The sequence below is a fragment of the Meles meles genome, chromosome 5, assembly GCF_922984935.1.
Source record: "Meles meles chromosome 5, mMelMel3.1 paternal haplotype, whole genome shotgun sequence".
Taxonomy (NCBI): Eukaryota; Metazoa; Chordata; class Mammalia; order Carnivora; family Mustelidae; genus Meles; species Meles meles.
In genome coordinates, this window is record NC_060070.1 from 114,609,451 (window position 1) to 114,635,876 (window position 26,426).

A 26,426-nucleotide genomic window follows, 5' to 3' on the forward strand; every position below is an offset into this window, starting at 1 on the left:
CATTGCCTTTCTTAGCATCTGCTCCATCACAGGCATGTAGCCTCATATGAGAAATTGCTAATAAGCCATGATATGCCAAAATAGTCAAATAACTTCACTCAATGTTCAAATCCCATGGGACCGGGTTGGGCGCTCTGGGTTCTAACTAAGTGTCTTCTTTCCCTAGTTTTCTTTTTCAGGCATTAAAGATCACTACTCAGGGGCCCCTGCATGGCTCAGAGGACTAGACTTCTGCCTTCTCTCGGGTCATGATCTCAGGGTCCTGGGATTGAGCCCAGCATTGGGCTCTCTGCTCAGCGGGGAGCCTGCTTCCCCCTCTCTCTTTGCCTGCCTCTCTCTGCCTACTTATGACCTCTCTCTGTCAAATAAATAAATGAAATCTTGAAAAAAAAATCACTACTCATACAGCTTTCTGTTAAAGTGGAAACACCCAGAATTTGCCTCCCTGGCCACACTCTCTCCTCCTTAGTAAACGCTTATTGGTAGGTGTTTTAGACTCTGGAATCAGACTGCTTTGGATTTGAGTCTCAATTCCTCCCCTGAGTAGCTTTGTAGCCAGGGCAAGTTACTTAATTCCACCATGCCTCATTTTACAAATCTGCATAATTAGAATAACGTATCATAGGATTGTGATAAGGGTTAAACAGGTTAATAGTTCTTGGCAGAGTAACCACTCAATAAATGTTAGCCCTTAATACATGTCACTACCAGACTACTTCTCTCCCCTAAAATGTAAGGGGCTGTTTTGACTATTTTATTCTGTGTCCTCCAACTTCTAGGATAGTTCCTGTTTCAAAACTGCACGTGAATAAACATGAATGAATACACTAATGCACACACTTTATTTCAGCATTTCCAATGTTGCCACGGCAAAAGCAAAGGCAAGTGAGGAAGTGAAAGTCACCTCTTTGTAAAGGTTCTTCCTTAACCCGGTTTTACCCGAGGCCCTCTGGGACGATCTCATCCCAGAAGTGGGGAAGCCCACAGCGGGCAGTGCGAAGTACCTTCCTAGGATCACCTTGGGCGATGGGCCTAGGGCATCAAGTCCCGGCGGGCAGGATTCCCGGGAAGATCGGCGCATGCGCAGCGCGCCCAGCGCCTGGGTTCCTTCCTGCGGCGCCACCCGGAAGCCTCGGCACAGTCTCTCTCTTTCCCCCTCCCCCTCCCTCGCCTGCTCTGGCTGTGCGTGCGGGGCCGGCCCGGCGAGGAGGCGGGACACGTCGGCGCTGCCACCGCCGCCGCCGCCACCGTCGCCCCTCCTCCAGTTCCAGCTGCCGCCGCCGCCGCTTCCAGGGCTGAGTCCGCCCGCGGTCCCGGCGGCTTCAGGTGTGTTCACGCTGTCCAGCTCCTGTCGGAGTCCGCCGCAGCCGTAGCTGCCCCGGGCTCTTCCCCGCCCCGCTGCCGAGATGGCGACGCGCTCCTGCCGGGAGAAGGCTCAGAAGCTGAACGAGCAGCACCAGCTCATCCTGTCCAAGCTGCTGAGGGAGGAGGACAACAAGTACTGCGCCGACTGCGAGGCCAAAGGTAGCGCGGACGTCGCCGCCCCTCGTCGGGGCCTCCTGCGGCGGGTGACCTTCCCGTCGCCGCGGCGCCCGGGGCCGGAGCGGACGCCGCGGCAGCGCCCAGCCGGCCCCGACCCTGAGGGGAGGGCGGGCTCCGGCTCGAGTAGCCCCTCACCTCCACCAGCGGCGGCGAGGTCAGGCCCGTGGGCGCCGGCACTAGCCCTAGCCTCCCGTCCTTCCCGACCCCGGGACAGAGCCGGTGCCGGCGTCGCGATGCTCGGACCCTCCACCCGGCCGGGGCCGGGGCCGGGCTCGGAGCGCAGAGCGGGGCGACTGCCTGGCCAGTGCTTAGGGTTAAAGGGTTGCCCTCCTCCCGCCTCAGCTCGCAGGCACATCCGTGGGTGGGGCCACCCTTAGTCTCGGTGTCTGCCTCGACCCTCCCCCAGTGACCGCGGCGTCCCTCTCAGGGCTCCGATGCTCCGTGTCCCAGGGAGCCCTACCTGCCTGCCCACCTGACAGCTGTGTACAGGGCTTTTGCTTCTTCCTGACAAAGAGTATGGTGGTTCTTTTTGGTGGGTTGGAGTTGTACTGAGTGAGACCATTGGGGAGGGTCTTTAGTTGTAGTAGTAGTAGTAATTTTTTTTTTTTTTTAGTCTGGGTGTTAACCCGAATGAGGAGGAATTTCATAATATGGATTTCTTGGATAGTGGGTTTATGTTCCTGAAGGTTTTAATAATTAGATTATCTCTGCCCAGTTGGTTTGGGAGAACATGTGGACACTGGTTTGTGTGGCCCGAAAGGTTGAAGGTGCGTTTTTTAAAGATCCAGAGATTGAAAAAAAAAAGCCTAATTTTAGTTTGTTCCGTTGGAGGGCTTCTGCCTCAGCCTTTAAAATAGATACACTATTTTTAGCCTATATGTTTGGGTTTGGAGATCTGATTTATATTTAATGTCTTATAAGTAATCTCATGAGAAAAATGTTTCAGATTTTTTAAAAACAAACCTGTCATATGTTTAGGAAAAGACCTTGCTTATTTGTAAATTGGTTTGTTTATTTGGTGATGAATGCGTACTTCTCCAAAGCAGGAGTCCGGCTTTGAGAATTGTCATTTCAGATTTCTGTTACTGACTTAGACTTTTCTTGAAGCTTTACTGTTCTTCCTCAGTACTATATAAATGAGTCACGTTTCAGTAGGCTGATGATGTTTGATTAGACTAAGCCACACAGCCTCAGCAAGTCACTTCACTACCACAACAGGTACCTGATTACTGGAAGACCATGTGGGAATACTGTTTAACTAGACCATCTTAGAAGCACTTTGCAGTATCACAGTAACTTGACTGACCCAACCTTACCTTTATTCTTTGTAACCTTTAAGATGATTAGTTAAAATACCTGATTATTATGGCAATATTTGTTTGCTTGATTTTGATTATGTGTGTGGTTTTTGGGGGGGGGGGTGGAATACTGCATTGAGGCTCTCTTACTTATCACTGCACTAGTAAAACACTGAAAAATGGGATCTTTAAAAAGCCAGAAAAAGAAATGAGCTGCATTTTGAGTGATAAGTAACATGGTTAAAAAGAGATGTTAGTATATATTAAATCTATTAAAAATTGAATAGTAACATTTTCAGTAAGTACCTTCATTAGGTATAGAAATAAGTAAAAATAATTTTTGTTTAAATTTCTGTCCCCAAAAAAGTACTATATAGAATCAGATTTTCACTAATGCTTCTTAAAATGTATAGATTTTTGGGACACCTGGGTGGCTCAGCCTTTAAGCGCCTGCCTTGGGTTTGGGTTATGATCCCAGATCCTGGGATCAAGCCCCACATCGGGCTCCCTGCTCCATGGGAAGCCTGCTTCTCCCTCTCCCACTACTTGTGCTCCCTTTCTTGCTGTATATTTCTGTGTCAAATAAATAAATAAAATCTTTTTAAAAAAATATAGGTTTTTCCCCTGGGGACAAAAATACATTTTATGTTTATAAAAAAATAAGAAATAAATAAAAAATTAAAAAAAAAAACAAAAAATGTATAGGTTTTGAAAAATCCATTATGGGCCACATAGTAACATTTTCATTCTCATTTTTTGAAGTGAGGAGAGGAGAATCATGTACTTTTTAATTTAAGACAAAAATTTTATTGTAACTGAAGGAAAAGGGAGCATTAGTTTTGTTCGTGTTTGTATTGCCACTGAGGTCCATAGATATATATTGAGTGAATGGTTTTATTTTGGTTTTGCTTGGTCTTTTGTTTGTGGATTTGTTTTTGAGAAATGTAGAAAGAGGGAGAAAAGAGAGTAGCATCAGGAGTTTGAGGTTGCAGTGTGAAGGGTATGAACTCCAGGCATGATTTGGAAAAGCCCTTAGTTTTTCCTTGATGCTACTAAATCTTGAATAATACTAAAGTGATCTTCTAAATTATTTCACTGTTTTATCTTGTCTTCCAGGAAAAAATATCACAGTTAAGTTTAACTAGACTTGATCTCAAAAATTTGACATAATTGAGCTATTGATAATAGTTAAATATATTTTGTAAAATTTTTAAGTGTTCTATATGTTTGAACCCTATTATAGAACTTTCCTAGTAGAGTTCTTGGCTTGTTAAATGATTTTGGATTCATTGTTACGTATGCTAGATGACACAGTAATTGTAGGTAGTGAATTCTGATTAAATATATCTTTAAAAGACAGGCTACAGTTCTTGTTCTGCAGATCAGTATTATAAAGAGGTTCCATACTGTATATATGTATTAATGTTTTCCTCACTGTCTAATAAACTACATCAAGCTTTTCATGTATTTTTGAAGCTATTTCTTAATTAACTCAATTTTCTTTTTTTCCCAAAAAATACTTCCCCAGTGCTCTTTGAGAACATGTACTAAAGACTAAAGTCTAGGGCTAAAGATTACTCTGTTCTCTTGACTTATAATAATAGTTGGCAAAGTTACATCAATTGGATTTTGACATTTTCTTACTGAATCACCAGTGTGTGTGTTTTCTGAATTGACATTATTTAGGAAGTAAGGAAGGAGAAAAGGATGGCATAGGTGCCAGTTTCCTGCTTATAATCCTACACTTTCCAGATCTGTTGAGCAACTGGAGAATAAGAACAGGCAGATGGATTAGCACTTCCTCTCCCTGGCTTTATTTGTGACTCTGTGGGAGTTTAATGCAGTCTATTGGTTATTAGTTGGTGGCACTTTATGGAGCCGTTGAGGATTTAGGGCCCCTTGCCAATCTAAAGTTTAGTTTTTAGTATTTAAATTCATGGTTAATACTAATTTTGATTCTGAACATATGTTGGCATGAAAATGTGTCTCTTGCCCAGTAAGTTTTGGGATAGTCAGAAACATAAGGTTTTTGAACCCTTAAGAGATTGTTTTGTTTCACCTGTCTCTTATTAAGAGGGTATGCTCCTTGCCCAGATCAAGCACGTATTTCTTCATTCCACAGATCTTAACTTGAGGGGACACCGCTAAGGACTGTTGGATTATGGGGATAAGAAAATGAGTAAGACCTAAAGGAGGTTTTGTAATGAGGACTGCATTTTTGTAAATGAATAATTCCAAAACAGTGTACCAAGTGTTATAATAGTGGTTGTAAGAAGTACCCCCCCCCCCCCCCCCACACACACACTTAGTTTGGGCTGTTGTCCCTATTGCATCTGACTTTTGTCTGTTGGTTGTCTTCATAGTTCCTAGAATGCTGCCTCAAGGCCTTTGCACATGCTGTTCTTTCTGCCTGAGAAGCTCTTTAACAATTTTTTTCCTGATCAATTTTACGCATCATTCAGGTTCTGCTTAAATGTCTCTTGAAGGGAAATGATTCTCCCATATTAGGTTAGGCTTCCCTTTATATGTTAAGACACATCCTGAATATTTTATTACACTTACTACAGTTGTAATTAAACATTATTTGGTTTTATTGGGTAATCTATTTCCCTGTTGAATTATAGCTATAAGAGAGAAGAGATCTTGTTTGTCTTGTTTAGGCTTGTATCCCCAGCCCTCTACACAATGTGGTAGGTTAATGTAACTCCTTGTATGAGTGAATGTGAATGAGTACAGAGCTGAGGGCAGGCAGCAGGATATGTGGAAATGAGTTCACATATGGGCGTGTGGAGTGACCCTGTTGGGAAGTATTCACAGGAGTATTCACAGGAGACTAAGTATTCACAGTATTCTTGTTTGAGCTACTTTCTGAAAGTAGAGTGGGATTTCAGCATATGGAAAAGGAATTGAAGGGCACAGATAGCTGCACATACAAGGTACAGGGATATAAGAGAACATGAGAGGTTTACATGTGGCCTTTTTAGGGTAAGCTTTCTCTAAGCATGACCAGATTTGATGGTAGCAGGTCAGGAAGAACTGAAATGGTGAGCGATTCCAGGCATGTCACCTAATTATAACAGTAGTGTGAGCAAGAATATAAGGATTTGAACTCACCTAATGTCATTGTGTTGCAAGTTGGCGTATAGGGCAGGAAACAGAACGGCTGTAGCTGTTTTAAGGAATAGAATGCTTACACTGGAAGCACTGGAAGAGCAAAAATCAGGGAGCCACTACTGGACTAGTGGTTTCAAAGGCCTTATACTAATACCATTGCTACTGCTACCACCACTACTGCCACAGCTGCTTCTCACCATGAAACTGGTGAACAGATGGGGGAACCAGGACTGTGATTACTGCAGCCATTCAATATCTGTTAGACATTTTTGTCAGTTGCCCTTACTATAGAAAGATGGCCTTTGTTGAACTTGTGCCTTCCACATGCAAATAACTGATAGACATATGTCCAGCACCTTGCCGGCAAGGGAGTCTTCTAGCTTTCTAATCTCTTCAGAACGTAGAAACATGAAGTGAAGGTTGTGAGACTCAATCCAGGAGTCTACTACAAGGCAGTGAGGATGGAGAGCATTTTCATTAATTGTTTGATATTTAAGAGTTCTCATATAAACTTAGTTTAAAGTAATTCATACTAAAAAGTAAAGTTCATCCTGAGAAAATGATGTTTATGATGATGTTGATGCTTGTGGGATAAATATATATAAATGAAATCTGTTTATAATTCATCTAACGAGAACTATAAATCTGTAAGTTCCCCCAAAATACTAACCTTCGGTTTAAAGAGTCTGTTGTTCTTATAATTCTGCTGATCTTGAGGTTTTCTCTGGTGATTGTGTGTAGAGCCCTGGTATCAGAGCTGGGATAGAAACCACTGATCTTTATCTGACTCATCAGTTTAAAACTTGGGCTACATGTTGTCCCCTTCTTTTTTTCCCCTCCTAGTTCTTTTTCTTTGTCATTTTAAAAAAAGATTAAAATATTCTTTCATAGGGGCGCCTGGGTGGCTCAGTGGATTAAGCCGCTGACTTCGGCTCAGGTCATGATCTCAGGGTCCTGGGATCGAGCCCCGCATCGGGCTCTCTGCTCCGTGGGGAGCCTGCTTCCTCCTCTCTCTCTGCCTGCCTCTCTGCCTACTTGTGATCTCTCTCTCTGTCAAATAAATAAATAAAATCTTTAAAAAAAAATATTCTTTCATTACTTGATTTCAATACAAGATATATATAGCCCTGTACAAGACATATATATAACCTTTATTGACATATAAGGACTTGAACCCATGGTCTCTTTAAGGCAAAGGCAAATGTTCAACGTTCTAATTATATATTTTATAAATTCAGGCCTTTTCCTACTGTTGTTACTACTATGACTATTGCTAATAGTCTTCACTGGATAGAATCAACTCACTTTTTTTCCCATTTCCCAATAGAAGAGGAAAGCAACTTGGAGGCCATTTTGTTGACTGCCTTACATTCTGACCCCTGTAAAGAATTGATTTAATATATATTTTTATCTATATCTATATCTGTATCTGTATATATAATTTTGTTGGTAAATCAGTATGTTCTGGGCACTCCAAAGTTTAAATTTCATGTCAAATACTGTTGTGTGTTCTTAGAAGTTCGGGGTATAGTCCACAAACTAGTTAGGGTTCTCAATAGACAAAAGACAATGATGTGTTAAATTCTAGTCTATGCATAGGCTGTAGACTCATTAAAAGTTTAGTGTTGGGAAAGCTCCGTGACTTGAAAAAGATAGGAAGGAAGGAGGAGAAGAAGGTAAGAGGTAGGGTTGGAAGTTCAAAAGAAAGAAAGAAAGAAAGAAAACAAGTAATAACATTACACATACACAGAAGTTATATGGTGCTTTCTTGTCAGGCAATGTTGTGAGCACTTAATATATTAACTCATTTAATCCTCAAAACAACCTTTTGAGGTAGGTAATATTATTCTATCTTACAGATGAGGAAACTGAGACACACAGAACTTAAGTAACTTTCCTAAGGTTACTGTATTTCAGGCATAGGAGCTGGGGATGAAGCAGGAACAGGTAGATAAGGTCCAAGCTTTAAAGGATCTGCTAATCTGTTAGTCTTTTGGAAGCAGGCCTTACTTGCAAATTTGGCCCTTGACTGGCATCAGGGAACTTGGATTTGGGGAAGATCTCATTACCCTAAGTGGTAAAAGTCAGTCACTGTGTCCAAACTGTTTGTACAATTGTGTGGTTTATGTTAAATGCCTGCTTTCCTTCTGGGAGTCTGGAATTTCCATGTGTACTAGGCAAGGGTGCCTATGTGACAACCCTCCCTTCCCACCCTCCCTTCAGTACTCTAGGCATCAAGTTCTCTAATTAGACTCTGATGAGTCTCTAATGGGTAATATTTCACACTTGTCAGAAATCATTACTAAGACAGTTAAGTGTGTCTGGTGCAATTCCACCAGAAGGGGACACCTGGACATTTGTGCCTGTTTTCTCCTGAACTTTGCTCTGTGCACCTTTTCTCTTTGCTAATTATGCTTGGTATCCTTCTGCTGTAATACATAAATTACAGTGATCAGTGCAACTGTATTTTGAGACATGTGAGTCCTCTTAGCAATTACCAAACCTGAGGGTGGTTTTGTGAACCTCCCAACATATTTGATAATATATATTTTCCTCCAGTATATTGTACTGGATATATTAGAATCTCATTGTATCTCGGGTAGCCCAGAGAAGCAGGTATTAGCATTAGAGGAAATTCTGGCTTTATTGGGATGATATGGAAGTAGGAAGATGGACTGTAGGATTGGGATTTGAGTTTATAATATCTAGCTCCAGAGCTATTTAACTGCATGTTTGATGGCATGGAAGATAAAACACATGCTTTTGCAGTTGAAATTTTGTGATAGGAGAGACTTATCACCTTAAAGCTGACAATGTATTTCTGAGGTAATGGCCAAATATGTTCCAGCATGGACAGTGTCTTTGTCTTAATTCTTTGCTTTTAATAGCAGAACTACCATAACTTCAAAATACTAATATAAACAAGGCAGAATTTTTTCTGGTCACTAAACTTTATTCTACAAATTGAATATTTTGATGAATCCTATTGGTGTGTGTGTGTGTGTGTGTATGTGTGTGTGTGTGTTTTTTTTGGTCTTCCAAATAGTTTCTTTGTTTTCTCTTTCTGCAGTTCTATTCTTAGGTCAGGTACTGATCATCTACCCTGGATTTTTAAGCCATAGGAATAACTGGATAGAATTGAAAGAGCACTGACCTGGATTAAGTTAGTAAAGCTAGGTTTGAGTCCAGCCTTTGCCTCACTTGATGAGCAGTTGTCCCTCCTGTGAGCCTTATTGCAAAGATTTAGTTCAACTCTGATGTGATCTGTGTTATTTTCTGAAACCCATGCTTCTTGTCACTTCTATGTTGGTATTTACTATTATTACAAATTTTTAAAAATTGTATTATTAGGGGCGCCTGGGTGGCTCAGCGGGTTAAAGTCTCTGCCTTCAGCTCAGGTCATGATCCCAGGATCCTGGGATCGAGCCCCGCGTCGGGCTCTCTGCTTGGCTGGGAGCCTGCTTCCTCCTCTCTCTCTCTCTGCCTGCCTCTCTGCCTACTTGTAATCTCTATCTGTCAAATAAATAAATCTTAAAAAAAAAAATTGTATTATTAAGGTTTTGTATTTTAGGGACTTATTGAACTTTGGATCATGGTCAAACCTGTATACTTTTTAAAGCTTTTCGCTGATGACTTAGATCTACCTGAGCAGATTTACCTGGAATTATCTTTATCTCAAGCCATACCATATAACTTGCAAGAGTATTCCTCATAGATTGAGGACTCATTTTGTTTAAATCTTTTCCCCTTTAATGCCAGTGAGATCAAAGAAATAACTGTCTGTTCTAGTCATCTACTAAAGCCATACTTTAAGACTATATAGCCATATATAGCCATACATTTAGTCATACATAGTACCATACATACATACCATTTAGTCATACTTAGTACCATATAGAAATGATTTTAAAAATTTCACTTAAGACAGAGCTTTGATAAGATGCTTTTAGAAATCTGTGCTGATTTTATGCTTATGTACATCTTGAATGGTAAATGTGAGGACTTTGAGAATCTAAAAGGCAGAGAGTTGTAAGCCTTCCAGTAATTCTCCATTCTCTGTGCATCCTCCTGTTCTCCCTTTCACAAGAGATCCAAGTGATTGCTTTTAGGAGTGATTGATGATAGACTTTCAGACGTTTATCACTGATCTTTTGTAAAGGGTGCATTTCAAGGACCAGTGATTAGCTTAAACCCAAACTTAAAAAGAAAATAAAGGGGATTTTAAAACTTCTGTGGGAAGTCATATTTAGGATAGCTTTATCTTCCAGTACAAGAACAGTCATTAAAAATTATGGTTTAGTCTAGTTTAGATTTTTTTAGTTCATGCATTTCTACTTTTGGAAAGTTGCTTTTGGTGAAGAATGGTAATGGTGAATAGTGCCAAAAAACTAACAGAAGTACAATTTTTAAAGAGAAATGATCATCACAAGCATATTAATTTCCTATTCCTGCTATGACAAATTATCAAAAACTTAGTTTCTTTTTTTTTTTTCCCCTTTTTATTTATTTATTTATTTTTTTTCAGCGTAACAGTATTCATTCTTTTTGCACAACACCCAGTGCTCCATGCAAAACGTGCCCTCCCCATCACCCACCACCTGTTCCCCCAACCTCCCACCCCTGACCCTTCAAAACCCTCAGGTTGTTTTTCAGAGTCCATAGTCTCTTATGGTTCGCCTCCCCTCCCCAATGTCCATAGCCCGCTCCCCCTCTCCCAATCCCACCTCCCCCCAGCAACCCCCAGTTTGTTTTGTGAGATTAAGAGTCATTTATGGTTTGTCTCCCTCCCAATCCCATCTTGTTTCATTTATTCTTAGTTTCTTAAAACAATACAGATTATCATCTTATAGTTCTGGAGGTTAGAATCCAAAATAAGTTTGTTTTCTCATCATTTCCAGCTCCTAGAAGTCATCTGTGATGTTTGCTTCATGACCCCTTTTTCCAGATTCAGTGTGTCATCTTCATATTTCTTTCTGCCTTTCTGTGCTTGCATCAGTACATCTCTTCCTGTAGCTCTTTTAAGGTTGCTTGTGATTACATTGGGTTTACCTGGATAATCTAGGTTAATTCCACCTCAGTGTCCTTAACTTAAACACAATTGCAAAGTATCTTTTGCCATGGAAGATAACATATTTGCAGATTAGAGGAATTGAAACATGGACATCTTTGGGGATCACTATTTTGCTTCCCACAGGTGGATTTGTGATAAAAATTACACATCGAACCTACATTTTTATTAAAGGTGCTGCTGTGCATGTACTTAACATGGCACAGGATAGTGAAGTTAGTACAATTCAAATTAGGAGTTCTTACAGGAATTATTTTAAAAGTATATGCATGCAAGAGTCATTTAACAGACTCTTTGCAACACTGTGAGTTATGTAGAAAATCTTTAGAAATTTACAAAAAAAAAGCTATTAGAATCAATAATTGAGTTTCATTAAGGTTAATATAGAAAAGTTAACTATTTCTGTATACCAGTAACAAACAATTGGAAGTTGAAATAAAAATTATTTACAATAGCATAAACATACCAAAACTTGGGAATAAATTTGACAAAATACATGCAAGATTTGTATACCATAAACTTAACAAAGATGGCTAAGAGAAAGCATACCTAAAGAAATGGAGAGATATACTATGTTCATGGATTAGAAGATGCAATTTTTTTTTTAAGATTTTATTTGAGATAGTGAGAGAGTACATGAGTGGGGGAGGGGACGAGGGGCAAAGGGAAAGGGAGAAGAAGTAGGCTCCCTGCTGAGAAGGGAGCCTGATTTTGGGAGCAGGGGAGGGGCTTCATCCCATGACCTGAGCTGAAGTCAGATGCTTAACTGATTGAGCCACCCAGGTGCCCCTCTGTGTACATTTTTAGTATTAAATTTGTATAATCTTAATAAATACTGATATATTAATAGGATTGTCTGTGTTACTATTGCATGGTATAATGGACATGAGGCATGTATAGTTTGATGGAAAGTAGGTAGTCAGTAAATGTTAAATTTGAATCTTAAGTCATGTATGATTAGACCTACAAACATTTTTGTTTTCTTTTCTCCTCCAATTACTTTATTTTTATTATTATTTTTAAAGATATACTGGAATTAAAATTAAAAACTGAATACAAAAGTAAAAAACAAGCACATCTTAAAAAATAAGTGTTATATTAGTTTCAGGTGTACAGTATAGTGATTCAGTAATTCTGTACATTACTCTTTTTTTTTTTTTAAATATTTTATTTATTTAACAGAGAGAAATCACAACTAGGCAGAGAGGCAGGCAGAGAGAGAGGAGGAAGCAGGCTCCCTGCGGAGCAGAGAGCCTGATGTGGGGCTCGATCCCAGGACCCTGAGATCGCGACCCGAGCCGAAGGCAGTGGCTTAATCCACTGAGCCACCCAGGCGCCCCTGTACATTACTCTTTAATCCCCATCACCTATTTCACCCATTCCCTCATCCATCTCCATTCTAGTAACCATCAGCTTGTTTTCTGTAGTTAAGAGTGTTTCTTAGTTTGTCTCTGTCTCTCTCTTTTTTTCTTTGCTCATGTGTTTGTTCTTAAGTTACACATGAGTGAAATCATAGGGTGTTTGTCTGTGACTTAACTTCACTTAGCATTACACTCTTTAGCTCTTCCAATTACTTTTTAAGAGAGTTGTCCAAGGTTTCAGATATAAGAAAACTCCTTCCTCCTCCAGATTTTCCCTAAGTTTTATTGTTGTGAAATTTTTCTGAATTTTTAAGTGTTTTTTAACTTAGAGTTGTAATTGATTATGGGAATTACCTTTTTGATGTAATTACTGTAGGAAGTAAAAAAAAAAAAAAACAAAGAAAAAAACACCTCAAACTGTCCAAATATTTGATAGAGACACATTCTCTTGTAATGTGGTTTCCTTTTCTAGTTGCATTATTATTTTCTATAAGCAAAGGTTTCTAGTCTGTTTCTACTATAACTCTTCCCATATTTTTAGATTAAAATAAATGTTTTTTCATTGTAGAAATTATGCCCAACTATTGTGCAGAAGTAGTTTTCCTTCTATTGTTTATTTACTTAAAATTAGTTGTTATCTGGGCTTTGTTTTTTAGTGGAGACAATGATTTTATTTCCGTAGATAAGACAAGGCTGTCAAGTGATTGCCTTCTTTTTTGGCCTTTTATTTCTTGTCTCAAATTTGGGCAATTATATTTTTGAGCGTTTTTAACTTAGCTGGTAAAGTATGCCAATAAACAACAGGAAACAAATGTTTTTACCTAAAATAAATGTTTGTCTAGCTTTCAAAAAAAAAAAAAAAAAGAAAGAAAGAAAAGTTGAGGGGCTTCCAGTTTCTACCCTGGCTTCAAGACTGGAAGGATCTTCGAGTCTCCACTCCGTCCTAACAACAAGTAAAAAGCTGAGCAAACTGAAAAATCAACATCTCATCTTAGATCTTCAGAGAAGTGAGGTCACAGGGCAAGCTGCTGTCCCCAGAATAGGAGAGATCAGCAAATACAGAGGATCACAACTCAGTCACAATTCTGTGAGAACGAGTACTGGGGTAGGAAAACTGTAATTGACAAGTTGCTGTAGCTCACTGTGGACAAATCTGAGTCAAAAACTACAGGGGGATTTAGTTATGGGGACAGTCCCCATACTTTTGTGAGTTTTATCTCTAGGAGCTTAAACACAGTGAATATGGGAGAAAAATCTAATGCTTCTGTCAGGGGAAGTAAGAAAAGGAATGAAAGGGAAATTTATACCAGATATACCATATATTCTGTTCTTAGCAAGGTCTGCCCTCTGGAGAAACTATTTAACTAGAGCTTAACTGACTTGGGGGAAGGGAAATATCTGACTCCAGATACCGTAGCCTTTCACAGGAGAGAAGGGAAATGCCAATTCCAGCCTACTCTAGCCATCCACTCTCATGGGGAATGGAATAGGCATGGTAGGGGGCACTGATATTTGAGAAACTCATAGTAGAGAGGCAGAGGCTTACTGAAAGACTGAGATCTAATGACAGAACTTTGGGATGCTTGTTCACAGCAGTTACATCGATCCAGTACATCATTTCCAGCTGTCCAGAAAAACTTACAAGACATACTAGAAGGCAAAAAAAAAAAAAAAAAAAAAGTTGAGGTTCTTAAATTTCACAGTGAAAAATGCTTCAGATAACAGAAGAATGCCTTTAGGCTGCCAGTTTATACCTTGTGAGATCTAAAAATAATTGGAAAAACATGTAAAAATATTTTCATATATTTAAATGAATGTATAAAGCTTATGCATATATATATATATAACCTATATAAATGGCTAAAGTAACATTATGTTCAGTTTCAATAAACTTGTTCACATCAGATCTATTCCAACTTCTTCTAGTTTAAAAGGTTCTGAAGCTTTTTTTTTTTTTTGGTTCTGAAGCTTTTGAGAAGAGTATCAGTCTCAAATAATACTGTTAGCCCAGCTAAGGGGCAGATCTATAAACCATTCCCATTCAACTGAGCTATAATCTTTGTGGTAGATATTGATACTCATATTCAAATTATTTTCAGAATTCATATGAAGTAAGGAGCATTATACTGATCAGTGACATTTAATATATGTATGTGTCACTTGAAAATATTTTAAATGGAGGTTTAATTACTCTTTATATTAAACCTGGGTTTAATATTTACAAAGTCAATAATATGAAAAAAATTGGGAGGGGAACTCTTCTAAGTCAAAAGGAATTTAAGGGATATAACTAACCACAGTCCCTGATTCTTGAGAGGATACTTTCTGAAAAAGATCTTTACAAAAAAATTTTGTGGGGAAACAGACTTGTGGGAAATAGAATACATACTAAATATTAGATAACATTGAGAACTTATTAATTTTAGTAAGTGTGATAATATTGTGGTTATGGGAAGAAAATTTATATTTTTTAGGAATTCATACTGAACAAGAGGTATCTTGATGACTGAAGTTACCATGCTTTATAAAAAATGGAAAATATGACAGAATCTTAACAATTGTTGAACCTGGACAGGGTATGTGGGTATTCACTATACTAGTCTTTCTTTCCATTCTGTATTTGAAAATTTTTGATAATAAAAATTAAGAAAAAATTTTTTCAGTTTTTGTGCTTAAGGAAGAAACTCAAACTACCAATAAGTAAGGGGTCCTCTCTGCACATAAAAAATGTTCAGTTCTTCTTGGTCTGCAGGGTGTTTTTTCCCCAGTTGAAAGAATAGCACTAATTAACTAGTCTTGACTGATAGTATGTTTCTGGATATAAGGTAATCTTATGCTGAATGGCTATTTTTTAATATATATCAGCTATTCTTAATATGTTCAGAGTCTTTGTAAACATACCAAGAGAGCAGAAGAAGTTTAAAAAAAATCAAACTATGATTACAAAGACAGTGTGATTAAGGAATAATTACATTAACTGTTGGCTCTTAATGACAGGCCCTTAATCATTTTAGGATGCTGGTCAGAAAAGGATTATCGTGGAGCTGTTTTAGTGCTGTATAGCTGTTGTTAAAAAGCATTTGAAAATGCAGTAATGTATGTTCTAATTTTACTTCTCCATCACCCTGTTTTTCAAGAACACATTGAAAAGAACTGGCACAAACCATGAAAATACACCAGAACCTCTAATGCTCATCGTTATTGTCTTGGATTTTATCCAAGGGTTACTTAAAGAAGTGTTCATTTCACAGATTTTTTTTTTTTTTAAGATTTTGTTTATTTATTTGACAGAGAGAACAGAAGTGGGGTGAAAGGCAGAGGGAGAAGCAGACTCCCCAATGAGCAGAGAGCCTGATATGGCACTCAGTCCCAGGACTCTGGTATCATGACCAAAGCTGAAGGCAGACTTTCAACCAACTGAGCCACCTAGGTGCCCCATTTCCCAGGTATTTTATGAACACCAGTTTTGTGTAAAGCCCAGCTGCTAATTGCCATATGAATTGAAGTTGTGTAAGGTGTGTGAATCCTGACCACAAAGCTTTCTGTATTATTTAGAACTTTCCATTGTAGAGTATAGAAACAGAACTAGAATTAACTTAAGCAAAATAGCACTGGGCATTGGTGGTTGGTTTTTTTTTTTTTTTTTCTCTTTTAATCAGAAGAGGAGGGAGACTTGCCTCATATGACTCAGTTCTTGAACTTCTTTTCTGTTTTATTCACTCCCTTGCCAGTCGCTTGCTTTTAACTATTGACTCTATATTGATTCCCAGTTATATATCTTCAGACCAGAAGACCTTGTCCCCGAACTCCATACTGATAACATCCAATTGTATGTGGCTGTGCATTCAGTAGCTCCAAATTAACATGTCTTAACTGAAATCTTGATCTTCATTCTCTAAGCCTACTCCATGGGCATTGTTGCCCATCCTACTCTCCCCTTTTGCTCGGCTTCAAACTTTGAGTTTATCCCCATGTTGACTCCAGTATGCTCCCAACTGGTCTTCCAGCATTTATTCTTGCCTGCCGTGGCCTATTCTAATACAGTTGCCAGAATGATCTTTACTTATTTATTTTAAAAATTTTTTGAAGATTTATTTATTTTATCTATTTATTTGTGAGAGAGTGAGCACAGAGGGAAGGGGCAGAGGGAAAGGGAGAGAATGGGTCCCAAGCAATCTCTGCTCTAAACTTGGAGCCCAATATGGGCCTCATTCTGTAACCTCAGATCACAATCTGCCAAACCAAGAGTCAGATGCTCAACTGACTGTGCCACCCAGGTGCCCTGCCAGAGTGATCTTTAAAAAGTTAAATCTGATTAGTTAGATCATGTTATTGCTGCATCAGAAATCATTTATTATTTTTATATGTTGGAGTCCAAGCGAGAGCCCTTACAGTGGTCCACACTGCCCTCCGTGCTCTTGAATATAGTCATCGGGCTTCTGCCTCAGTGCCTTCACATTTGCTATTTCCTGTCCCTGGAGAATGTTCTTCCAGAACTGCATATGGCTGGCCCTCCTTACCTAGTTAGGTCCTCACTCAGTTATATATTTGATTTTATTTTTTTTTTAAAGATTTTATTTATTGGGGCCCTTGGGTGGCTCAGTCGGTTAAACGGCTGCCTTCAGCTCGGGTCATGATCGCCGGGTCCTGGGATCGAGCCCCACATCGGGCTCCCTGCTCAGTGGGGGAGCCTGCTTCTCCCTCTCCCTATGCCTGCTGCTCTGCCTACTTGTGGTCTCCATCTCTCTAATAAATAAATAAAATCTTAAAAAAAAAAAAAAGATTTTATTTATTTGAGAGAGAATGTGCACATGTGCACGAGTTGGCAGGACTGGGAACGGGAGAGGGAGAGGAATAAGCAGATGCCCCGCTGAGGGTGAATCATGCCCTCTGTGGTGCTTGATCCCAGGACCCTGAGGTCATGACCTGAGCCTAACTCAGACACTTAACTGACTGAGCCATCCAGGTGCCCCTATATACTTAATTTTGTTAAATATCATTTCCTTTTGTAGAATGTTAAGAATTCAGGGATTTTTGTCTTTTTCTGTTTCTGGCAGTTACGATCTAGGTAACTCTTTGTTGAATGAAAGATGAGGAGGAGCAGAGCATTCTGGGCAGAAGAATAATGTATATTGCCAACTTAAAAGACATTATCTATAAAAGATAACCACAATACAAGCAATATAGGAAAACCTAATTTATCTTAGAAATATTACATAGGTGATGACATGACTTTAGTGATTCTCTTTCTGGAAAATAAGACCTCACTCAGTATTTCTCATTTTCTAACTTTTTTTTTAAGCTTATGTAAAACTTTTAATCAGATTTATAAAAGCCACTGACTTTGAATGCTGTAATCATATAATCTTTTTGTATGTTTCAAGTTGAGATCGTTTTAATAGGGCTTCAGCATATAAAACAGAACACTCTAGGTGTTAACAGAAATGCTTTAATACAGGAAATCAGGTGCTTACAAATGCTCTGGAAAGAGAAGAAAAGTAGGAATGACTCTCAGGTAACAGCAGAATTGACCTTCCAGGGAACCCCTAGCCCTGAGGCTGACACTAGAACTGTTGAATTTAAGAAAACACCAAATTAGCTGTAGTCCAGGAGTGTGGGGTCTATCCATTATCCACATCAAAAATGCTTCTTCACACCCAAGAGGCTGGAGACCAGACATTTTATGATCGTGCCTTCCTACAGGAAATCGCCAAAAAGGGCAGGAAGATAATCACCTCACTTTTGATTTCAAATATTGCATAAGTGCATCTAATTGGTGGAAACATTCTCATTCAGAACTCTACAAAAGAATCGGAGAAATAGAGCTTCTTAGCTTTACATCATTTGACTACAGGAAGGCACACCAGAAATAGGGTGGGATAGATGTCTGAGCAAATCAACAATACCCACCATGGTTTCTGTCTTAGTCACATCAAAATGAATAGGATGTACATAGCTTGAGATGGATTCAGGCAGCATTTTTCTCTGTTTTGGCTCTCTCTGTGTCTTTGGGTCTGTAACACATGATTTTTCTTGCCTGCTTCATTCTTTACTGGCTACTTTCCCTTATTCATGTGCTTGCCTATACCTCACTAGTTCCTAAGTCTTTGTGACCTATTATTTGGTTTCCTACAGATGGTTGTCTCTTGGATCATCTACTGTATTCCTGGGTGAGATGAGCGTGGGCCATATGCCCTCCCTGGTCACTGTGGCATGGAGGCAGGAGAGTGGCAGGAACAAGTAGGTGTTTCTTTTCCATGGCTAAGGGCAAGCAAGGTCTCTAAGAAGGAAGAGTAGCTTATATAGTTAAAAATATGTATGGAAGATTTGGAGGAAAATTTGATTCAAAACAAATTTGAATGAAGTGTTTAATTTTAGCAGAAAAAGTCAGAAAGAATGAGGATCAGTTTATATGGCAGGAGCCAGTAATGGGTCTGAAATGTAAGGGACAATTAGGTGATGAAGTCATTTGCTGAGAATAAGGATAGTGGGACTTTGTAGGGCATTTAAATCTATTCTCCACATAGAATACTTGCTAATAGTAAGTATTTTTAAGATAAAAGTGTATTAAACTAATCTGTCCCCTCATTGATGGGCATTTGCTTTTGAACTTGTGGTTACAAACAGTCCTGTTGTCAAAGCTTTGGCACACAAAATTAGTTCCTAGTAAACTAATCTGTCCCCTCATTGATGGGCATTTGCTTTTGAACTTGTGGTTACAAACAGTCCTGTTAAAGCTTTGGCACACAAAATTAGTTCCTAAGAGTCTTATATGTGGAAAGTGTATGTTAGAGTATGCAGATTAAAGTCTGTTTGATTAGTATTGCCAGGAATCTTGGGGCCAGTTTACCTTCCCACCAGTAGATACAAAGACTGGTTGACTGTCTGCATGCAGCCTGTCATTGGTGTTCATATTTTTGAAAAGTTTTCTTAATATGGTTGGTGAAAATTGTTATCACACTGTTTTGTTTTATTTCTTAAAATTGATCATTTTTTAAAGATTTTTAAAATTTATTTGACAGAGATCACAGGTAGGCAGACAGGCAGAGAGGCTGGGGAAGCAGGCTTCCTGCTGAGAGCAAAGAGCAAAGGGGCTCTATCCCAGGACCCTGGGATCATGACCTGAGCTGAAGGCAGAGGTTTTAACCCACTGAGCCACCCAGGCACCCCAAGATTAATAATTTTTAATGTGCTTATTGGCCATTTTTTTTCTTTTATGATTTGTCCCTTCAATTTGGGGGGTAGGGGTTAGCTGTGTTTTTCACATTTTTCTCTTGATCAGTCATTGGGCCACAATACAAAATACCAGGCTACATTCATTCCTCTGAGTATAGTGGTAGGCAGCAACATTCACTCCTAGATTCTATAAGCCTGACTAGTAAGTAATGGTGGAGCACTTTGGGAAGATTTTCATGCTTTGATCTACCCTTTTTTTTTTTTTTTTATGAGTATGAAATTATAGAAAGTTTAGAGGTAGAAGAGACCTGTCATTCACCTGCTCTTATCTCCTAGTAGAGTCATGAAAGCAATCATGAGAGGTTAAATGACTTGCTCAAAACTTTGTAACAATGAGAGAACTTGGGAGTGAACTGAAATTATCTGGTCTGTTATTTTCTGGTCCACAGATGAATGTGTTACCCTTGACCTTTGCAAAAGGTAACTCTCAGCTTTTAAATTTTTTCTTTTTCTTTACACTGACAATCTATACAATGAGAAGGGTGGTAAATTCTGCATTCTTGTGCTTAACCAAACCCTGTCTGTTTAGTGATAGGATATTAAGAAAATAATTGGTAATCGCATTGAGAAATGGTTGCATATTAAATATTTACTTAGCCAGGTTTTTTAAACACAGATTTGGCAATAAATGGAAACATGTTCAAAATGTCGAGTGCTGTTGGTTGGTGTCTCAGGTGTTATCTAAAAGCAAATGTTATCTCTGTGATAAATCTGTGAATAGTGCTGAGAACAACTTTAAAAAGAGGGATTTTTGTAAATATTGTATATCTTTGTGCTTGAGAGGGAAATTTTTGGAAGTATAAAGCACTAGAATATTTGTGAAAGAGTAAACAAAATAATGGAAAGCTGTAATATGCTTGCTCAAACTTTTGAACTTTTAAGCTGAGTTTTTGAATGATGCTATGTCCCTTGAACAAAGTAAGAAGCAGGTTTGACAAGGCTTAAACTTTAGGACAGGCAGGTGAAACAAGGATTGTTGATTCTTAAAATTAAGGTTCATTCCATTTTCTCCTTTTATTATGTACCATCCTGATGATAGTGAATCCTTAAATTATTATGACTGTTTAATTTCTTTGCCAAAGTAAATCAGCATTTGAAAAATGGCAGGGGAATACTTATTTTTTGATAGTTTTTGTAGATTTTAAAGTTTTTCACTGTCCTTGTGATACTTGAGCTTATTTACATATTCCTTTTTCCAAAGTTTAAAGAATAAGTAAATAATTTTTAAAAAGTTTTAAAAAGTTTTATAATTTATAAAAAGTTTTAAAAAGTTTTATAATTTTTAAAAAAGTCTTATAAAAGTTTTAAAAACTTTTCCTCTAGTATTCTTCCTTTAGTTGACTGTGGGTTGTTAGATTCATTGCTCTGCTCTTATCCTTGAGAGGACACTAGTTCAGTAGCTAAAAACAAAGGGTTTGAAGGCTGACTGCCCTGTGTTAAAATCCTAGCTCTCCCATTGCTACCTCTGATTTTTTTTTCCTCTCCCTCTCTTTGCTTTCTCCCCTTCCTCCTCCCTTCCTTATAGTGGGAGTGTGGTATTTAAACTTTCTAAGCCTCTGTGTAATCATATGTAAAATGGCCATACCTGTTGTCACAGAGTTATGAGAGTTAACTGAGCTTGTGATGAAGTAATGTCTGGTACAAAATAAGGGTTTGATAAATGAGTAAGGGTATGATAATTATGTTGGATGTTGTGGGTTTGTGTTTTGTTTTGTTTTTAAAGCACTCAGAATCATTTAGTGTTTTTTTGTTGTTGTTGTTTTTTACTTTGCAGGAAGAATTTGTGAATTATATTTTATTTGGTAAATAATGTAATTGAGTAGATTCTGAGTGCAAGAATACTTTATAGAAGGCTCAGGAAAAGAAGGTTGTTATTTTCTTTTAACCTTTTATGTGCTGGTTCACTAGACAATCAGAGGTGTACAACAGAAGCCCTTCCCCGCACTTTAGGATCCTTTACTTTAAGGAGACAGTCAAGCTGGGATGCTTGGGTGGCTCAGTGGGTTAAGCCTCTGCCTTCGGCTCAGGTCATGATCTCGGGGTCCTGGTATCGAGCCCCGCATCGGCCTCTCTGCTCAGCAAGGAGCCTGCTTCCCCCCTCTCTCTGTCTGCCTCTGCCTACTTGTGATCTCCCTCTGTCAAATAAATAAATAAAATCTTAAAAAAAAAAAAGCAAACAGTCAGGCCATAAGCACAAAGACTATATATGTATGATATATTAATATATTTTATTTTATATATGTATGTGTGTGTATCTATATAGACACACCCACACATATACGTATATATTCTAGATACTTATGTGGAAGGAGTAGTGCAAGCATTAAGTGTTATAGAAGTTCAGAGAAAGTAAAAATCACCAAGAGCAGGAGTCGGGGAAGCCTTTTAACAAAAAAAGGTAGTTCTTGAGGAAGAGGAGAATCAAACTTAAAGGCAAAGAGTGGCAAAGTTATTCTAGGTAGAAAGTTATTCTAGGTAGAAAGTTATTCTAGGTAGGACAAGTTTGTTCATATACTTAGTGCATGTGGTTTTCACATTCCTGGAAGCAGGTATAAGTACCAGGCAGAAATTTAGGAAAGGGGATAGACAAAGGAGTGATTATTGCTTTGGGAATCATCTGTGTGGGGATGTTTGCCAAAGCCATGAGTGGATTAGACACTTAGAGATCAGAAGGTCAGTGACCAAGACCGGAGGGAGGCAGCAGTCAGGCAGCAGTCGGAAGTAGAATTGTTGAAGGAACAAATAAATAGTGGCCTGCGAGATTTCAAGGAGAACCAGAACCAAGAAGCTTTAGAAGACAGCTTTCAGAAGGGATTATAGTCAGGAATATTAAATGCAGTAGGGAGGTAAAAGGGGCTAGAAAAGGGCATTTAATTTTGGGAGATATTAAAACTATTTTCTAAGCTCTTTATGAAAGCGTCTGTTGTAAAATTGCTTCAGAACCTGTTTTCCATCTTCTGTAGTGAGAGTCAAGAAAGTGAACGAATCTTCAGTATGTTGGGACCATTTCTCAAGTTTTTCTAAGGCAAACATTTGGTTTTGTTTGTTTGTTTGTTTTTAGCACCTTTGCCAAATTTCATTGCTTGTTTTGTTTTTGGCATTTAATATATTTATGAAACAAATGCTATATTTCTCCATGGAATTCTGGCAACGTTTATATCCTATGAGGAAAATTCTTTAGAATTTATTTTGCAGCCTACGGAATATTATAACATATATGTAAATGGCCTTGAAAAATAAGGCTTGACTCACATTTTATTCATCAGGGTTATTTTGTTTGGTTTGAAGGATTACAGTTAACTTCTATATCAACTGATAAAGTTGATGAAAACTTGTTTCTGGGGAGACCTGCCAGTTTATTTTTGAAAAATATGTTTATTTTTGGCACTTTTTCTCTCTTAACTCCAAGAAGTACAATTCCTTTTGTGTAAGTTATATACTTGTGTCTTTTTACTCAGTACTATTGTACTTCTTAAACATTTGAAATTGGTTTAAGAGGTATTTATAACATGTATCTGCCCTCTGCTGGTGAAAATGTATTATTGTTCTTAATAGCTTCAGTAATTTATTCCAGTGAGGCAATACTCCATATTATCAAGAGTGGCCATAAAATTACATTTAGGAAAATACATTTATTGTTTGAAAGGGATATATTTTCTTGGGGCGCCTGGGTGGCTCAGTGGATTAAGCCGCTGCCTTCGGCTCGGGTCATGATCTCAGGGTCCTGGGATCGAGCCCCGCATCGGGCTCTCTGCTCCGCGGGGAGCCTGCTTCCTCCTCTCTCTCTGCCTGCCTCTCTGCCTACTTGTGATCTCTCTGTCAAATAAATAAATAAAATCTTTAAAAAAAAAAAGGAATATATTTTCTTTAGGGCATTCCTGTGCAATGAATTATTCTGCTCAAAAGGCCAGTAGTGTCATGAATGAGAAATACCCACTACATTGATGAGTATTTTTACATTGTGTTTTTGTGTTCTTGTTTGAATTTTTTTTTTTTTTTTTTGCAAGTTCTATATCTACTCTGCCTAATAAGGTGGTAGCCAATAGCCGTATTTGGCTATTTAACTGAAGTTAAATTTTCAATTCCTTATTCTCACCATGTATCAAAGCTTAATAGCTACCTGTGGCTAGTAGCTACCGTGCAGATTACCGTGCAGGACAGTGCAGATTAAAGAATGTTTCCATATCACAGAAAGTACAATTGACAGTGTTATTCTAATGTTTAAATTTTAAATAACAAGGATTATTATTTTAATGAAATAATTATTCTTAAAATTGCAATGAGTTTCTTTTCTATGAACCTTTTTTAGATACGCACAGTTATTAATAAAGAATCCCAATTAACTAAGAGAATCTCTTTAGTAGGATTTTCCTTTAAGATTTTTTTATACCTGCATAATTTATTGTACCATATATATGTATATATATATATATCTTGCATTATCCTTTTATAACCATATATATATATATATATATATATATATATATAGCCAAATTATTAGAGTACAGTTTTCTCAATGTAGAGCATTGAACATTTCTAGTGTTTTTATTCTCTGGAAGATTAAAGTTAAGTTAAAAAAACAGTCATGTTTTCTTTGTGTTATTAATTGAGATAATAGCCTCTTTCTCCCTTGATGTGTGTTTGGGTGGAAGGAAGGCTAAAAACCAGAGCATATGTAGAGAAACTTAAGATTTTATGACGGGGTGAATTATAGTTTAATGGATGTTGGTTGATTTAAAAAACAGACATTTTACCAGCTTCCTCTAATGGTAACATCTTGCAAAGCTATAACACAGTATTATAACCAGAATATTGACATCGGTATAATCATCCAATTTACTGTGATTTCTACAGTTTTGCTTGTATTTGTGTGTGTGGATTTAGTTCTATACGGTTTTATCAGGTGTAGATTCATGTCTCTGCCACCACAGTCAAGATACAGTACAGATCCATCACCATGAGGATCTTTTGCATTGTCCTTTTATAACCACACACATCTTCCTCCCATTTTGCAGCCCTCTCATCCCTGACTTCTGGCAAGCATTAATCTGTTTCCCATTTCTAAAGTTTTGTCATTTCAAATATATTATGTAAATGGAATCATATGATACTTTTGGAATTGGTGTTATTTACTCAGTATTATTCTTTGGAGATTTGTCCAAGTTGTTGCATTTATTAATAGTTCTTTCCTTTATATTAATGAGTAGAATTTTATGTTGTGTATGCGTATGTACCATAGTTTAACCATTCACCTGCTGAAGGACCTTTCAGCCATTTCTAGTTTTTGACTGTTATGAATAAAGCTGTAAATTTGTGTACAGGTTTTTGTGTGAAATAAATTTTCATTTCTCTGTTAAGTGCCCATAGTACAATTACTAGGTTGTATGGTAATGGCATACTTAGAATCAAAAAAAACTGCAAGGCTTTTCCAGAGTGGCTGTATTTTTTTTTTTTTTAAAGATTTTATTTATTTATTTGACAGAGAGAGATCACAAGTAGGCAGAGAAGCAGGCAGAGAGAGAGAGGGAAGCAGGCTCCCTGCCTAGCAGAGAGCCTGATGTGTGACTCGATCCCAGGACCCTGAGATCATGACCTGAGCCGAAGGCAGCTCTTAATCCACTGAGCCACCCGGGCGCCCTGTATTATTTTAAACACATTCTTTTCACATGTTTTCTAGCATTTGGTGTTGTCACTGTTAATTTACCCATTGTTGGATGTGTAATGATAGTGATACTGGTTTTGATTTGCATTTCCCTAATGGCTTATGGTTTTGAACATCTCTTTCATGTGCTTATTTTGCCATCTGTATATTTTCTTCAATGAAATATCTGTTCATGTCTTTCATTTTCTGATTTTTTTTTTTACTGAGTTGTGTTTTTTCTTAGTAGACTTTTTTTTTAAATTTTATTTATTTATTTGAGAGAAAGAGAGATCACAAGTAGGCAGAGAGGCAGGCAGAGAGAGAGGGAAGCAGGCTCCCTGCCGAGCAGAGAGCCCGACACGGGACTCGATCCCAGGACCCTGAGATCATGACCTGAGCCGAAGGCAGAGGCTTAACCCACTGAGCCACCCAGGCACACCTCTTAGTAGACTTTTTAAGAGCAGTTTTAGGTTCACAGCAAAATTAAAAAGGTACAGAGATTTTCCATCTACCCCTTGCCTCTACACATGTGTAGCTTCCTCCATTATCAAGATTGTGTTGAGTTTTGAAGTTGCTTTGTATACTTTAGACATTACTCTTTTGTCAGATATATGCAACTATTTTCTCCTATAGCATATCTTTACATCCTTTTCACATGGTCTTTTTTTTTTTTTTAAAGATTTTATTAATTTGAGAGAGAGAGAGCACAAGCAGGGTGAGAGGCAGAGGGAGAGAGAGAAGCAGATTCCCCACTGAGCAGAGAGCCTGATGCGGGGCTTGATCCCAGGACCCTGAGATCACAATCTGAGCCAAAGGCAGATGCTTAACGAACTGAGCCACCCAGGTGTCCCTAAACAAAAGTTTTAATTTTGATGATGTCCAATTTATTAATTTTTCTTTATATGGATTATATATTTTTGGGCAAGTCTATGGACTCTTTCCTAACCAAATTCTGAAGATTTTCTCCCATGCTGTTTCCTAAAAGTTTTTACCATTCTGTATTTATGGCCATTTTTCATTTTGAGTTGCTTTTTGTATATGATACAGGTATGAATCCAAATTAATTTTTTTGTACGTGGGTATTCGGTTGTTCCAGCACTATTTCTTGAAAAAATGTCTTTTCTCTGAATTGCCTTTCCACTTTTCTCAAAAATCAACCACAGCTA

At 38.2% G+C, this 26,426-nt stretch overlaps 1 protein-coding gene across 4 annotated transcripts in view; it reads left to right on the plus strand.

Moving 5' to 3' along the window:
* The first annotated feature begins 1,251 nt into the window (after positions 1-1,251).
* SMAP1 (small ArfGAP 1) overlaps positions 1,252-26,426 on the plus strand; it is a 170,368-nt gene continuing 145,193 nt past the window's right edge. For 3 of the 4 annotated variants that reach the window (XM_046004787.1, XM_046004788.1, XM_046004789.1), the window contains exon 1: positions 1,252-1,524. In XM_046004787.1, coding sequence (XP_045860743.1) covers positions 1,407-1,524 — 118 coding nt within the window. In that variant the 5' untranslated portion in view covers positions 1,252-1,406. The remainder of the gene's footprint in view (positions 1,525-26,426) is intronic. The other variant, XM_046004790.1, reaches the window with a different exon arrangement.